This window comes from Lethenteron reissneri, chromosome 51, assembly GCF_015708825.2.
Source record: "Lethenteron reissneri isolate LAM-NWPU_2019-01 chromosome 51, ASM1570882v1, whole genome shotgun sequence".
In the NCBI taxonomy this organism is placed as follows: Eukaryota; Metazoa; Chordata; class Hyperoartia; order Petromyzontiformes; family Petromyzontidae; genus Lethenteron; species Lethenteron reissneri.
This window is the reverse complement of record NC_083829.1, coordinates 60,014-73,908: the sequence shown is the minus strand read 5'-3', so window position 1 is coordinate 73,908 and position 13,895 is coordinate 60,014. Positions and strand designations below refer to the sequence as shown.

The window sequence follows — 13,895 nt, the reverse complement described above, 5'->3', positions numbered from 1 at the left end:
GGTGTGTGTTGTGTGTGTGCGTGTGTTTGTGTGTGTGTCTGTGTGTGTGAGTGTGTCTGTGTGTGTGTGTGAGTCTGTGTGTGTGAGTGTGTCTGTGTGTGTGCGTCTGTGCGTTTGAGTGCGTCTGTGTGTGTTATTGTGTGTGTTTATGTGTGTGTGTCTGTGTGTCTGTGCATCTGTGTGTGTGAGTGTCTGTGTGTGTCTGTGTGTATGTTTCTGTGTTTGTGTCTGTGTGTGTGTTGTGGGAAGCGGTAGTGTAGCGGTTAGCGCGCTACGCTGCGAACCTGGCGACCCGGGTTCGATTCCCATTCACGACCAACACCAGTGACGATTGTCTGAACCAGTTCTGGCCCGATGTTTACACACCTGCGGTGTGTAAACATCGTCACTAGGGAGACAAAGGCGGCCGGGCGTGGTGCTGGCCACCCACCCCCTCGCGTACCGTATTGGCCCAACAGTCTGTTAAGTCTATACGGGAATCTTTTGTGTGTGGGGTGTATGAATGAGTGCGATTGTCCTCATGTCCCCACGTCTACCCCCTAAGTCTCTCCCCACGTCTCCCCAGGTCACTCCTTGTCTCCCCACGTCTTTCACCAGGTCTAACCCCACGTCTCCCCAAGCCTCACCCCGCATCTCCCAGCGTCTCTCCCCACATCTCCCCAGGTCACTCCACATCTACCCACATCTCACCCCAGTCTCCCCACATCTCCCCATGTCTTTCACCAGGTCTAACCCCACGTCTCCCCAAGCCTCACCCCGCATCTCCCAGCGTCTCTCCCCACGTCTCCCCAGGTCACTCCACATCTACCCACATCTACCCACATCTCACCCCAGTCTCCCCACATCTCTGCATGTTTTTCACCAGGTCTCACCCCACGTCTCACCCCACATCTCTCCTTCGTCTCCCCAAGTCTCACCCTGCATCTCTCCGCGTCTCTCCCCACGTCTCCCCACATCTCACCGCAGTCTCCCCACGTCTCCCCACATCTCACCCCAGTCTCCCCACGTCTCCTCGCGTCTTTCACCAGGTCTCACCCCACGTCTCCCCGCGTGTCTCTCCCCCACCGCCACGTGTCTCCCCACGTGCCTCTCTCCCCCCCCCACCGCCCCCGGCGAGGGCATCTCACCGATGCGGTCGAGGCGGTCGATGGCCACGGTCTCGAAGGCTCGCCGCATCATGGGGTACTCCTCCAGCACCTCGTTGAAGTGGTCCACGGAGAGCGAGAAGAGGCGGCAGTACGTGTCGGCGCGCACACTCGCCGTGCGGCGCCCGCGCGTCAGCAGGCAGATCTCTGCACGCGCAGAGTCGCCGTCGTCATCATCGTCATCATCAACAGCAGCAGCATCATCATGAGCAGCGTCATCAGCAGCACCATCAGCATTATCATCATCATCAACAACAGCATTATCAGCAGCATCAGCATTCTCAGCAGCAGCATCATTATCATCATCAGCAGCAGCAGCATTATCATCATCATCAGCAGCAGCATCATTATCATCATCAGCAGCATCATTATCATCATCATCATCAGCAGCAGCATCATCGTCATCATCATCAGCAGCAGCATCATCATGAGCAGCATCATCAGCAGCACCATCAGCATTATCATCATCATCAACAACAGCATTATCAGCAGCATCAGCATTCTCAGCAGCAGCATCAGCATTATCAGCAGCTGCATCATCATCAGCAGCAGCATCAGCAGCAGCAGCATCATCATTAGCAGCAGCAGCATCATCATCATGAACAACAGCAGCATCATCAGCATTATCATCATCAGCTGCATCATCAGCATTATCATCATCAACAGCATTATCAGCAGCAACATCATTATCAACAGCAGCAGCATCATCAGCAGCAGCATCATCATCAGCAGCATCATCATTAGCAGCAGCATCATCATCATGAACAACAGCAGCATCATCAGCATTATCATCATCAGCTGCATCATCAGCATTATCATCATCAACAGCATTATCAGCAGCAACATCATTATCAACAGCAGCAGCATCATCATCAGCAGCATCATCATCAGCAGCAGTAGCATCAGGATCATCAGCAGCATCATTAGCATCATCGGCAGAATCATCAGCAGCATCATCAGCAGCATACATCATCAGTGTCATAATCATTATCATCATCAGCAGATCATCATCAGTTTCACCCGTTATCGTCATCATAAGCAGTGGCATCATCATCAGCAGCAGATCTCTTACGTGCGCAGCATCATCGGCATCATCGGCATCATCATCATTATCGGTGTCATCTTTGTCATCTTCGCCATCGTCAGCAGAGACTCCTAGCAGGAATAGCTCCTGGTTCAAAAGCGAGGGCCACCTCAACGCGAGACAAATCTCTGGAGCGATACCGCTCCAGTGATTTGTCTCGCGTTGAACCGAACGCTGCCTCACTCATGTCACGACCAGACGGCCGATGGGATGTGTAAAGAAACAAGTTTGTGTTGCGGCAGATCGTGCGAAGGGGGTGTGCAGAAGCAGGCGCCTGATTGTCCGCTTATTTATTTATTCCTCCTCCTGAGGCTCCTCCTCCTCACGTCCTCCTCCTGAAATTCCCTCCCTCTCCACCCTCCCCTCCTCCTGACCTTCTCATCCTGAACCTCCTTTTCCGTCCCCTCCCTCCCTCCATCCCTTCCTCCCTCCTGACCTCCTGACCTCCTGACCTCCTCCTCCTCCTGAACCCCTCCCTCCCCTGCCTCCCCTCCCCCTCCCTCCTCCTGAACCCCTCCCTCCCCTCCTTCCCTCCCTCCCTCCCTTTCTACCCCCCCCCCTCCTGACCTTCTCATTCTGAACCTCCCTTTCCTTCCCCTCCCTCCCTCCATCCCTCCCTCCTGACCTCCTCCTCCTGAACCCCCCCCCCTCCTCCTGAACCTCTCCCTCCGTCTCCTCCCTCCCTCCCTCCTCCTCCTGAACCCCTCCCTCCCTCCTCCCTGCCTCCCTCCCCCCTCCTCCTGAACCCCTCCCCCCCTCCCTCCTCCTGAACCCCCCCCTCTCGCCCTCGCGTGGACCGACCTCCAAAGTAGGAGCCGTCGGAGAGCTTCGTCTCCTTGTTGGCCTTGGTGATGATGCTGACGACGCCGTGCTGGATGAAGTACATCTTCTTGCCGATGGTGCCCTCGCGCACGATGAAGTCCGCCGGCTGGAACACCTCGAACTGCAGCTTGGTGAGCATCGCCGTCACGAAGTTGGGGTCCGCGTTGGCGAACAGCGGCATGGAGGCGACGAGCTTGCGGCAGTTGTAGTTGACGATCTCCTGCGGTCGGGGGGGGGGGGGGGGGGGCACGTGGTTCGTGGTGACCGGTGACCACGGCGGCGGTGATGGTGGTGATGACGATGGTGATAGAGATGGTGATGACGATGGTGATAGAGATGGTGATGGCGATGTTTATAGAGATGGTGATGACGATGGTTATACAGATGGTGATGACGATGTTTATAGAGATGGCGGTGGCGATGTTTATAGAGATGGTGATGACGATGGTTATACAGATGGTGATGGCGATGATGATAGAGATGGTGATGACGATGGTTATAGAGATGGTGATGACGATGTTTATAGAGATGGCGGTGACGATGGTGACAGAGATGGTGATGACGATGGTGATAGAGATGGTGATGACGATGGTGATATAGATGGTGATGATGATGTTTATAGAGATGGTGACGGTGATGGTGATAGCGGTGGCGATGACGGCGACGCGTCTCGCGCTCACGTGTCGGAGCGGCTCGTTGAGCTCCCCCAGGATGTTGTCCTCATCGAACATCTTGCCCTGGTAGCGGTGCTCGTAGTACTCGTGGATGCGCTGGCGCAGCTCCGCCGGCAGCTTGTGGAACGACATGTACTGCTCCACTTGCTTGTACTGCACGCGGGGGGTCAATAGGTCAACGGGTCAAGGGGTCAGCGACGGGTCGGTCGGCATGCACTGCTCCACTTGCTTGTACTGCACACGGGGGGTCAATAGGTCAACGGGTCAAGGGGTCAGCGGTGGGTCGGTATGGTATGCACTGCTCCACTTGCTTGTACTGCACGCGGGGGGTCAATAGGTCAACGGGTCAACGACGGATTGGAATGATATGCACTGCTCCACTTGCTTGCACTGCACACGGAGGGTCAATAGGTCAACAGGTCAAGGGGTCAGCGGCGGGTCGGTACGGTATGCACTGCTCCACTTGCTTGTACTGCACGCGGGGGATCAATAGGTCAACGGGTCAACGGCGGGTCAGCGGCTCAAGGGGGTCGACCGGTCAATGGGGGTCCGTGCTAAAGGGGTTATTTTGGGGAGGGAGGGGGTTGCCACTAAAGCCATCGCCGCCCCCGACACAGCCGATTGGCGAGGCCTCGTCGCCGCAAACAAAACGTGGCCAAATTCGCCGGCCGCTTCAGCACGCCGGGTTTGTTGTTGTTGTTGTTGTCGGTGTGTTGGGAAGGTAAACCCCGCAGCGTTTACAATTCCGAGTACAATAATAGTAGGTGTTTACCCTTTAAACTGGTACAAAACTGACACATTTATACAAGGCATCATGTTTGCAATAAACACAACACAAGCAGTCAAAATGCAAACAAAAAGAAACAACTCTGATAATGATAATAATATGCACTGTCCTTGAAGTTGATTGGTCCACACCCGAGACAGCTTTTCTTAGAGCCTAGTCTCTATTGGTGTTGGACCAGATGACACCAAAAGGCGTACAACTCAAAAACAGTGCACTATCAGAGTATTGAGAGCTCGGGGTAAGCATTTACACTATGAGACCTCCTTTACCAGTGGCAAAATATAGTAGTAGGTTTTTACCCTTTAAACTGGTACAAAATCATTATCATCATCAGAGTTGCTTCTTTTTGTTTGCATTTTGACTACTTGTGTTGTGGTTATTCCAAACATGATGCCTTGTATAAAGGTGTCCGTTTTGTACCAGTTTAAAGGGTAAAAACCTACTATAATATTTTGCCACTGGTAAAGGAGGTCTCATAGTGTAAATTCCGAGTACGGTGAAGGTTCCGCGGGCGACTGCAACCAATCAGGAGCTCCAGCACGGGGCAATTGGAAATGCGAGGAAGTCCCCCGTGCGTCGTCAGTCTCAAGCAAATGTGACGTCATCGCTGTGAGCCCACGTGGTGCTAATCTGGTCAGTGGGAGGTCAATGTGTCAGTTAGGCAGAGGGAGGGGGGGTCATCAGGTCGACGGGTCAAAGTGTCAGCGATGCACAGGGGGTCAATGGGGGGTGGGGCGGTCAACGTGTCGGTGATGCACGTGGGGGTCAATGGGTCAGCGATGCACAGTGGGGTCAACTGGTCAATGGAGGGGTCAACGTGTCAGTGATGCACATCGGGGTCAACGGGTCAATGGGGGGAGGGGTGGTCAACGTGTCAATGATGCACATGGGGGTCAATGGGTCAGCGATGCACAGGGCGGTCAATCTCTCAACGGGTCAATGGGGGGGGGGGGTCAACGTGTCAGTGATGCACAGGGGTCAATGGGTCAATGTGTTAGCGATGCGCATGGGGGTCAATGGGTCAACGTGTTAGTGATGCGCATGGGGTCGACTGGTCAATGTGGGGTCAAGCGGTTCACCCGCGTCAAAGGGTGAGAGGTGACGGGTCATCGCTGCTGATGAGGATGATAGTGATGATGACGGTGTCGACGATTAGAATCGCCCAGAGCCGGATGTAGGCCGAGGCTGAGCGAGCCACCGCTTGGGGCCTCTCATTGCGAGGGGTGCGGCATGCGGGCGGGCGGCGACCTCCGAATACGAAATAAACATTAATGAAACAACGGCACGAAGTTGAAAGTTTTTACATAATCGGTTGAAAAATAAAGAAGACTGTGGGTTTAACAAAAAACCCGGACTTAAACGGTTACAGGGTTCTAGATTTGAAGCTTTCGTGACTGCAAGTATTCATATTCTTAGATTTTGTCGGTAAAGTCACCTCGGTAAAGTCACCTAGGTGACCTAGGTGACTTTACCGAAAAAACCTAAGAATACGGTTACAGGGTGTCCTCTTCTTACGAACGAGTTAGGTTCCAGAGGTACTGCTCGTAACTCGATTTGTTCGTAAGTTCCATCTTTACTCCTGTCGATTCGAAACGCGTTGTACGGCGTGTACACTCAACACGGGGAATGGCTTTAAAAGTTGTGTAATCTCCTGCAGACGTAGATGCCGCTGGTTCTTCACGTTCCGCAGATGTAGACGCCACCACCGCCGTCTATTGCGCTGCGGTTGAACTCACGACTCTCGATCCGAACAGGCAACTGGACATACGCACCAGCCTTGTTCGTATCTCTGACAGTTCGTGAGTAGAGGAGTCCCTGTATTTCCATTGCGATATTAGACAACAAATCTCAGAGGCATTCCTCCAAGGGAGGACCCCCTCGAAAAGCTTCACGCGGCTGAATTTTAAATACCCCAGCAACGTCACAATCCCCCCCACCCCCCCGGAGGGGAGATGGAGGAGGGGGCAAGGGGGAGGGGGGGACCCTCAATGCCCCCCACGCACCTTCTCCTGGTACTGGCGTCGCGACGAGTCGAGCGACTGGATGAGCGCCGTGGCGTGCCCGATGAACATGGCGTAGCACGTGGCGCCCACGATCATGCTCAGCATTGTGAGCCACACGTCGGACATGCTGGAGGGCGCCTGCTGCCCGTAGCCGATGCACAGCATGTGGCTCATGGCCATGAAGAGGGCGTACGAGTACTGCATCTCCCACGACACGTTCTGCGGCGGGACACAATGACAAAGGTCGCCCGTGTAGCCTTCACGGGGGGGGTGTGGGGACAAGTGCTGTTAGTGAACGAGGAATAGCATCGACTCGTAAAAGCCGGCACTGTTGCACACGAGGGGGAGCGGTGCGGTGGCCAGCAAGCGGCGACATCGCTAAGTAACGCAAATCCAAAGATCGCTTCCATCCCACCCCCCCCCCCCTCCGGCAATGTCGCCGTGCGTGTGGTGAACAGCGGCGCTGTGGGTGAGTGTGGGTGGGTGAGTGTGGGTGGGTGAGTGTGTGTGGGTGTGTGTGGTTGAGTGTGGGTGGGTGAGTGTGGGTGGGTGAGTGTGGGTGGGTGTGTGTGGGTGAGTGTGGGTGGGTGAGTGTGGGTGGGTGAGTGTGGGTGGGTGAGTGTGGGTGTGTGTGTGTGGGTGGGTGAGTGTGGGTGAGTGTGGGTGGGTGAGTGTGGGTGGGTGTGGGTGTGTGTGGGTGGGTGAGTGTGGGTGGGTGTGTGTGGGTGAGTGTGTGTGGGTGAGTGTGTGTGGGTGAGTGTGGGTGGGTGAGTGTGGGTGAGTGTGGGTGGGTGAGTGTGGGTGGGTGAGTGTGGGTGGGTGAGTGTGTGTGGGTGTGTGTGGTTGAGTGTGGGTGGGTGAGTGTGGGTGTGTGTGTGTGGGTGGGTGAGTGTGGGTGTGTGTGTGTGGGTGGGTGAGTGTGGGTGAGTGTGGGTGGGTGAGTGTGGGTGGGTGTGGGTGTGTGTGGGTGGGTGAGTGTGGGTGGGTGTGTGTGGGTGAGTGTGTGTGGGTGAGTGTGTGTGGGTGTGTGTGGGTGGGTGAGTGTGGGTGAGTGTGGGTGGGTGAGTGTGGGTGGGTGTGGGTGGGTGTGTGTGGGTGAGTGTGGGTGGGTGGGTGGATGGGTGGGTGAGTGTGGGTGGGTGAGTGTGGGTGGGTGAGTGTGGGTGAGTGAGTGTGTGTGGGTGTGTGTGTGTGGGTGGATGAGTGTGGGTGTGTGTGGGTGGGTGGGTGAGTGTGGGTGGGTGAGTGTGGGTGGATGGGTGGGTGTGGGTGGGTGAGTGTGTGTGGGTGAGTGTGGGAGGGTGAGTGTGGGTGGGTGAGTGTGGGAGGGTGAGTGTGGGTGAGTGTGGGTGGGTGAGTGTGGGTGTGTGTGAGTGGGTGTGTGTGGGTGAGCGTAGGTGGGTGTGTGTGGATGGGTGTGGGTGGATGGGTGAGTGTGGGTGGGTGGGTGTGGGTGAGTGTGGGTGGGTGGGTGAGTGTGGGTGTGTGTGGGTGAGTGTGGGTTTGTGTGTGGATGGGTGTGGGTGGATGGGTGAGTATGGGTGGGTGGGTGTGGGTGGGTGAGTGTGGGTGGGTGAGTGTGGGTGTGTGTGGGTGAGTGTGGGTGGGTGTGGGTGGGTGTGGGTGGGTGGGTGTGTGTGTGGGTGGGTGGGTGTGTATGGGTGGGTGTGGGTGGGTGAGTGTGGGTGGGTGAGTGTGGGTGTGTGGGTGAGTGTGAGTGGGTGAGTGTGGGTGGGTGACGGTAAGGGGGCAGAGGAGCGACGCTCACAACAACGAGCGGAGCGCTGGGTGGCTAAAGCACAGCAAGTCGGCACAGTAGGGGGCACAGGTGGTCCATCGGTCAGTCATCTCAGTCAGTCGACCCGTGGCACCTGGGTCTGCCCCGTGACCTCCTGCCGGCGGGCGTTAGACACTTCACGTGGCCTTAACGTGCACCTAGCCTGGAACAAGTGTCGTGGTGATGTCACCGCCACTTAGTGGCGAATGGCGGTTGTTGTTGTGTGTGTTGGTGAGTGTCGGTGAGTGAGTGTGGGTGAGTGTGATTAGAGGTGAGTGTGGGTGTGTGTGGGTGTGTGTGAGTAGGGGTGAGTGTGAGTAGGGGTGAGTGTGGGTGTGAGTGTGGATGAGTGTGGGTGAGTGTGTGTGAGTTGTGGTGAGTGTGTGTGGGTGAGTGTGAGTAGGGGTGAGTGTGAGTAGGAGTGTGTGTGAGTGTGTGTGGGTGAGTGTGAGTAGGGGTGAGTGTGTGTGAGTGTGGGTGAGTGTGAGTAGGGGTGACTGTGGATGAGTGTGTGGGTGAGTGTGTGGGTGAGTGTGAGTGCGTGTAATTGTGAGTAAGGGTGAGTGTGGATGAGTGTGTGGGTGAGTGTGTGTGAGTAGGAGTGAGTGTGAGTGTGTGTGAGTGTGAGTAGGAGTGAGTGTGAGTGTGTGTGAGTGTGTGTGAGTGTGTGTGAGTGTGAGTTGGAGTGAGTGTGAGTAGGGGTGAGTGCGTGTGAGTGTGTGTGAGTGAGTGTGTGTGAGTGTGTGTGGGTGAGTGTGTGTGTGAGTGTGAGGAGCGTCAACTCCGGGCGTGTCTCTGCACGCCCGGAATCCGGCGCCGCGCGCCTCGGGTTAGCGGATCACTCCGGGATCACTCCGGCGTCACGCTGCGCGCCAGAATCCCACCCAGGGCGGCCGGGGCGGTGCAGTGCAGCAAGTAGTTTACCCGTCTACCCACGTTCGTACTCTTCGCTGTGTGTATCTCCTCTTCGCTGTGTGTATCTCCTCTTCGCTGTGTGTGCCTCCTCTTAGCTGTGTGCCATCTCCTCTTCGCTGTGTGTGTCTCCTCTTCGCTGTGTGCCATCTCCTCTTCGCTGTGTGTGTCTCCTCTTCGCTGTGTGCCATCTCCTCTTCGCTGTGTGTGTCTCTTCTTCGCTGTGTGCCATCTCCTCTTCGCTGTGTGTCTCCTCTTCGCTGTGTGCCATCTCCTCTTCGCTGTGTGTGTCTCCTCTTCGCTGTGTGCCATCTCCTCTTCGCTGTGTGTGTCTCCTCTTCGCTGTGTGCCATCTCCTCTTCGCTGTGTGTCTCCTCTTCGCTGTGTGCCATCTCCTCTTCGCTGTGTGTGTCTCCTCTTCGCTGTGTGCCATCTCCTCTTCGCTGTGTGTGTCTCCTCTTCGCTGTGTGCCATCTCCTCTTCGCTGTGTGTGTCTCCTCTTCGCTGTGTGTGTCTCCTCTTCACTGTGTGTGTCTCCTCTTCGCTGTGTGTGTCTGCTCTTCGCTGTGTGTGTCTCCTCTTCGCTGTGTGTGTCTGCTCTTCGCTGTGTGTGTCTCCTCTTCGCTGTGTGTGTCTCCTCTTCGCTGTGTGTGTCTGCTCTTCGCTGTGTGTATCTCCTCTTCGCTGTGTCTCCTCTTCGCTGTGTGTGTCTCCTCTTCGCTGTGTCTCCTCTTCGCTGTGTGTGTCTCCTCTTTGCTGTGTGTCTCCTCTTCGCTGTGTGTGTCTCCTCTTCGCTGTGTGTCTCCTCTTCGCTGTGTGTGTCTCCTCTTTGCTGTGTGTCTCCTCTTCGCTGTGTGTCTCCTCTTCGCTGTGTGTGTCTCCTCTTTGCTGTGTGTCTCCTCTTCGCTGTGTGTGTCTCCTCTTCGCTGTGTGCCATCTCCTCTTCGCTGTGTGTGTCTCCTCTTCGCTGTGTGTATCTCCTCTTCGCTGTGTGTATCTCCTCTTCACTGTGTGTCTCCTCTTCGCTGTGTGTGTCTTCTCTTCGCTGTGTGTCATCTCCTCGTACCGTGGTGTGGCTGTCAAGGGGCTTGCTGGCATCGGTTCCACCAGAAGACGGAAGCTTGTGTTGCCTCCGAAACGTCGTGATTTTTATTTTATTTGACTTTTATTAATTTTAATTTTTTACCTACGTGACTTTACCGAAAAAAACCTAAAAATATGAATCGAATGTCGAAACCTTGTCTGGACACATTTTTTCAAAAAATTTCTTTGGTTCTTTCGGTAAAGTCACGTAGATAGAAAATAAAAATAAAATGTTTAATAAAATTGTCTAGACAACCTCTTCCCCCCACCTCCTCCTCCTCCTCCAACGCTCCCCCAGCTCGAGAATTATCCGTAGCTCGAACTTGTTCCATGTCCCCTTGGCTCGCGTGGATTATCCTCCGCGTCATCCTCCGGTTTCCCCCACATCCCCTCCTCCCCCCCTCCCTCCCCCCTCCCCCCGCACCTTCACATCGAGACTCAACACGGACGAGTTTTATGATGAATTCCACGTGATGATGATAAGCCACTAAACTTCGTTGCGCTATCATTTTGTGACAGCTCAGGTCGCTTCGGGGAGGGGGGGCGGGGGGGGTTACACCTTGTGTAAGATAAATAAAAATAGTGAAGTGTTTTTATTTAGCTTAGTTTAGATCGCCCCCCTCCCCCCCCCCCCCCCACGGTCAAACGACGCGTGGACACAATCACAGCCCGTTATACTTGGCGGGGGTGAGAGGGGGAGCGGGCGGAAGGGGGGGGCTGGGTGGAGGAAGAACTGGGGGGAGGGGGGTTGGGGGGAGTGGGGTTGGGGGGAGGGGGGGGCTGGGTGGAGGTAGAGCTGGGGGGAGGGGGGAGGGGGGTTGGGGGGAGTGGGGTTGGGGGGAAGGGGGGGGGCTGGGTGGATGAAGAACTGGGGGGAGGGGGAGGGGGTTGGGGGGAGTGGGGTTGGAGGGAGGGGGGGGCTGGGTGGGTGGATGAAGAACTGGAGGGAGGGGGAGGGCGGTTGGGGGGAGGGGGGGCTGGGGAGTAGAGGGGGCTGGGTGGATGAAGGACTGGGGGGAAGAGGGCTGGGGGTGAGTCGGGGAAGGGGGGCTGGGGAAAGGAGGGAGCTGGGGTGAGGGGAGGCTGGGGTTGGTAGTAAGGGGGGGCTGCGGTGAGTGGGGGGGGGGGCTGGGGATAGGGGTGGGGGCTGCGGGGGGGGGGGGTGGAATTCCTGCGAGGCGGGTACGCGACGTTGTCGTCTGTGGAGCGCTCGGAATCTCTCTCGCCAGCCCGAGCCCTCCACGGGGAGAGTAAGAAGGCTCGCCCTCTCGCATTTCAATGAACTTCTGCAACGCCTCTCCTCGCCCCGTGCGAGAGGCGTCGTTTGTTCTTTTCAGTCGGGGTGGTGGCGGGGGGGCGGTAGGAGCTGTTCATAATCGGGCGTCCGTATTTGCCAAGGACAAGTTATGTCGGATCTTGGCTTCACCGTTGGGGTGGAAGGCTGGGGGGGGGGGGGTGAGGTTTTTTTGTGGTGTGGCTTTGGTTACAATCGCGACCTCTGGGCAGGTGGTGGACGATGGGCGATTCATCTTCTTGGTTCTTTCGGTAAAGTCACGTAGAAGGGAAGTAATACAATAATAAAAATAAAACATAATACAATAATTCTCACGACGTTTCGGCCACAACGCAAGCAGCCGTCCTCAGGTGAAAACCAGGTCTGTCGAGGCGACAGAGTCTGAATGAAACAGCACACGAGCTTGGAGCATATATATATAAGCTGGGCGCCTTGACAAAGGAATTTGCATATCAAGAGGAATTTAGCATTTGCTAAATGTCGATTTTTGACCCGGTGGAGGCAATGCTGGGAGTGCCAGGGAGGCGAGACGTCCACTGCCTCACCTGGCACACGGGAGCATCGTGGATTCCACCATGGCACTCCCGCCTGTATATTTGGAGTTTTCGGCGTCTCTCTCTCTCTCCTTCCCTCTTTCTCCCCGTGGTTGTGTGGATTTTTTCTCCGGGTCCTCCGGGTTTTCCCTCCACGTTTAGAATCACCGTGCGTTTTAGAGTAATTTGGCTGCTATAAATTTCCACGTGATAAGCCACTTCGTTGAGCTCGCATTTCTGGAAAGATGGCTTCTAAAAAAGTTCTATATAACTCAGTGGGCTATACAACTGTTAACATAATAAAATTATCTTCTTGGTTCTTTCGGTAAAGTCACGTAGAAGGGAAATAATATAACAATAAAAATAAAACATAATAAAATACAATTCTCACGACGTTTCGGCCACAACGTAAGCAGCCGTCCTCAGGTAAAGAACAGGTCTGTCGGAAAGACAGCGTCTGAATGAACACCACCAAGCTTGGCAGCGCATATTTAAGCTGGGTTAGCGGAGGGAAGGGCGCCTTGACAAAGGAATAATAATAAAATTCGTTTATAGTCGAGTTTTAGTTTGTAGTCGAGTTTTTAGGTCCGGCTGGTGGTTCACCCTCCCGCCCTCCACCCGCCCCCTCCCCTCGTCCCGTCCGGCACCACCCCTCACCGCCTCCTGAAGTTTTGTTTTAATTGAAACTCGGAAGAGAAATAAGTAATTCAGAACAAACGCCAACAACAACAACAACCCAGCCAAGAGTTGCGCAAGTTACATTTTGACAAAAGTCGCGGGAGTAACTGGGACGTGGAGCGATTTGCGTGACTTTGAGTGGAGGTAACCTCACTGCGTGGCCACACATAACGATTCCAAAGAACACAGGATGAGATGTTACTATCCTTTGTGCAAGCACTTCCAAGAGTTCATGAACAGTGAGCCTGGTGAAATTTGGGGAGCGCATCGTCAGTAGTAAACCTTTGGGTCCTAGGGTGTTTCGGCCTTTCACACTATACACCCTCCCCAAAGGCGGCCAGCGACAGGGTGATCAATCCTACGCTTGCGTCCCATTCCCAATTAGTCATAGGAGTTGCCTTGTTGTTGATAGCCACCATCCCATGGGACTATGCATGGCAGGGGCGTCCTCGTCCCTGAGTCAAGCATTGTTGACTGCATACCTCCTGGCCCTCTCACTTTGGGGCCCAAGTGACTGTGATTATTGAACCGAAATCACCTTCCAATTCATCCACGTGCACCGCGATTCTCACCTTGCTGTAACAATAGCGCCCTGATTGTCATTGACATCGGACGGAATCTGTCACGTGTCCCTGTCACGTGTCACTGCCACGTGTCTATCACTGTCACGTCACTGTCACGTGTCTGCCACGTGTCTGTCACGTGTCCTTCACTGCGACTTTACGCGTGTTGTTGTTCGCCGTTCGTCGAGTAGACGAGGCTCCGAATCCATTGAGTTGTTTCGTTATTCTGTGCACCATTGCGGCAGATTGAAAACAAAAACTAACTTTCTTTAGAACTGCTTGTTGTTGTTGTTGTGTGTTTAGTTTGTTTGTCCTTCCCCCCGCACCTCCGATTAGCGCGGTTGGCTACGTACGGTGCGAACGAAGTTCGACGTACAAACGTACATCATTCACATCATTTGATTGTGTGGCCTTCATAGAAAGATTATATAACAGGCGACGTATCAGACAATACACCAGAAGGACCATCGCCCGAAACGTCAGATATATTTATCTTTCAGGCCACACGCGGTTCACGTTAATGAACGTGTTGTCCCCCCT

At 54.9% G+C, this 13,895-nt stretch overlaps 1 protein-coding gene across 1 annotated transcript in view; it reads right to left on the bottom strand.

Annotated features, from left to right (window-relative positions):
- The window catches only part of LOC133355653 (potassium/sodium hyperpolarization-activated cyclic nucleotide-gated channel 2-like), a 71,350-nt gene that overhangs the window by 546 nt on the left and 56,909 nt on the right, over positions 1-13,895 (bottom strand). The window contains exons 6-9 of the mRNA XM_061573029.1: positions 6,516-6,734; positions 3,732-3,878; positions 3,031-3,271; positions 1,128-1,292 (exon numbers count right to left, since the gene is read on the bottom strand). Coding sequence (XP_061429013.1) covers positions 1,128-1,292; positions 3,031-3,271; positions 3,732-3,878; positions 6,516-6,734 — 772 coding nt within the window. The remainder of the gene's footprint in view (positions 1-1,127; positions 1,293-3,030; positions 3,272-3,731; positions 3,879-6,515; positions 6,735-13,895) is intronic.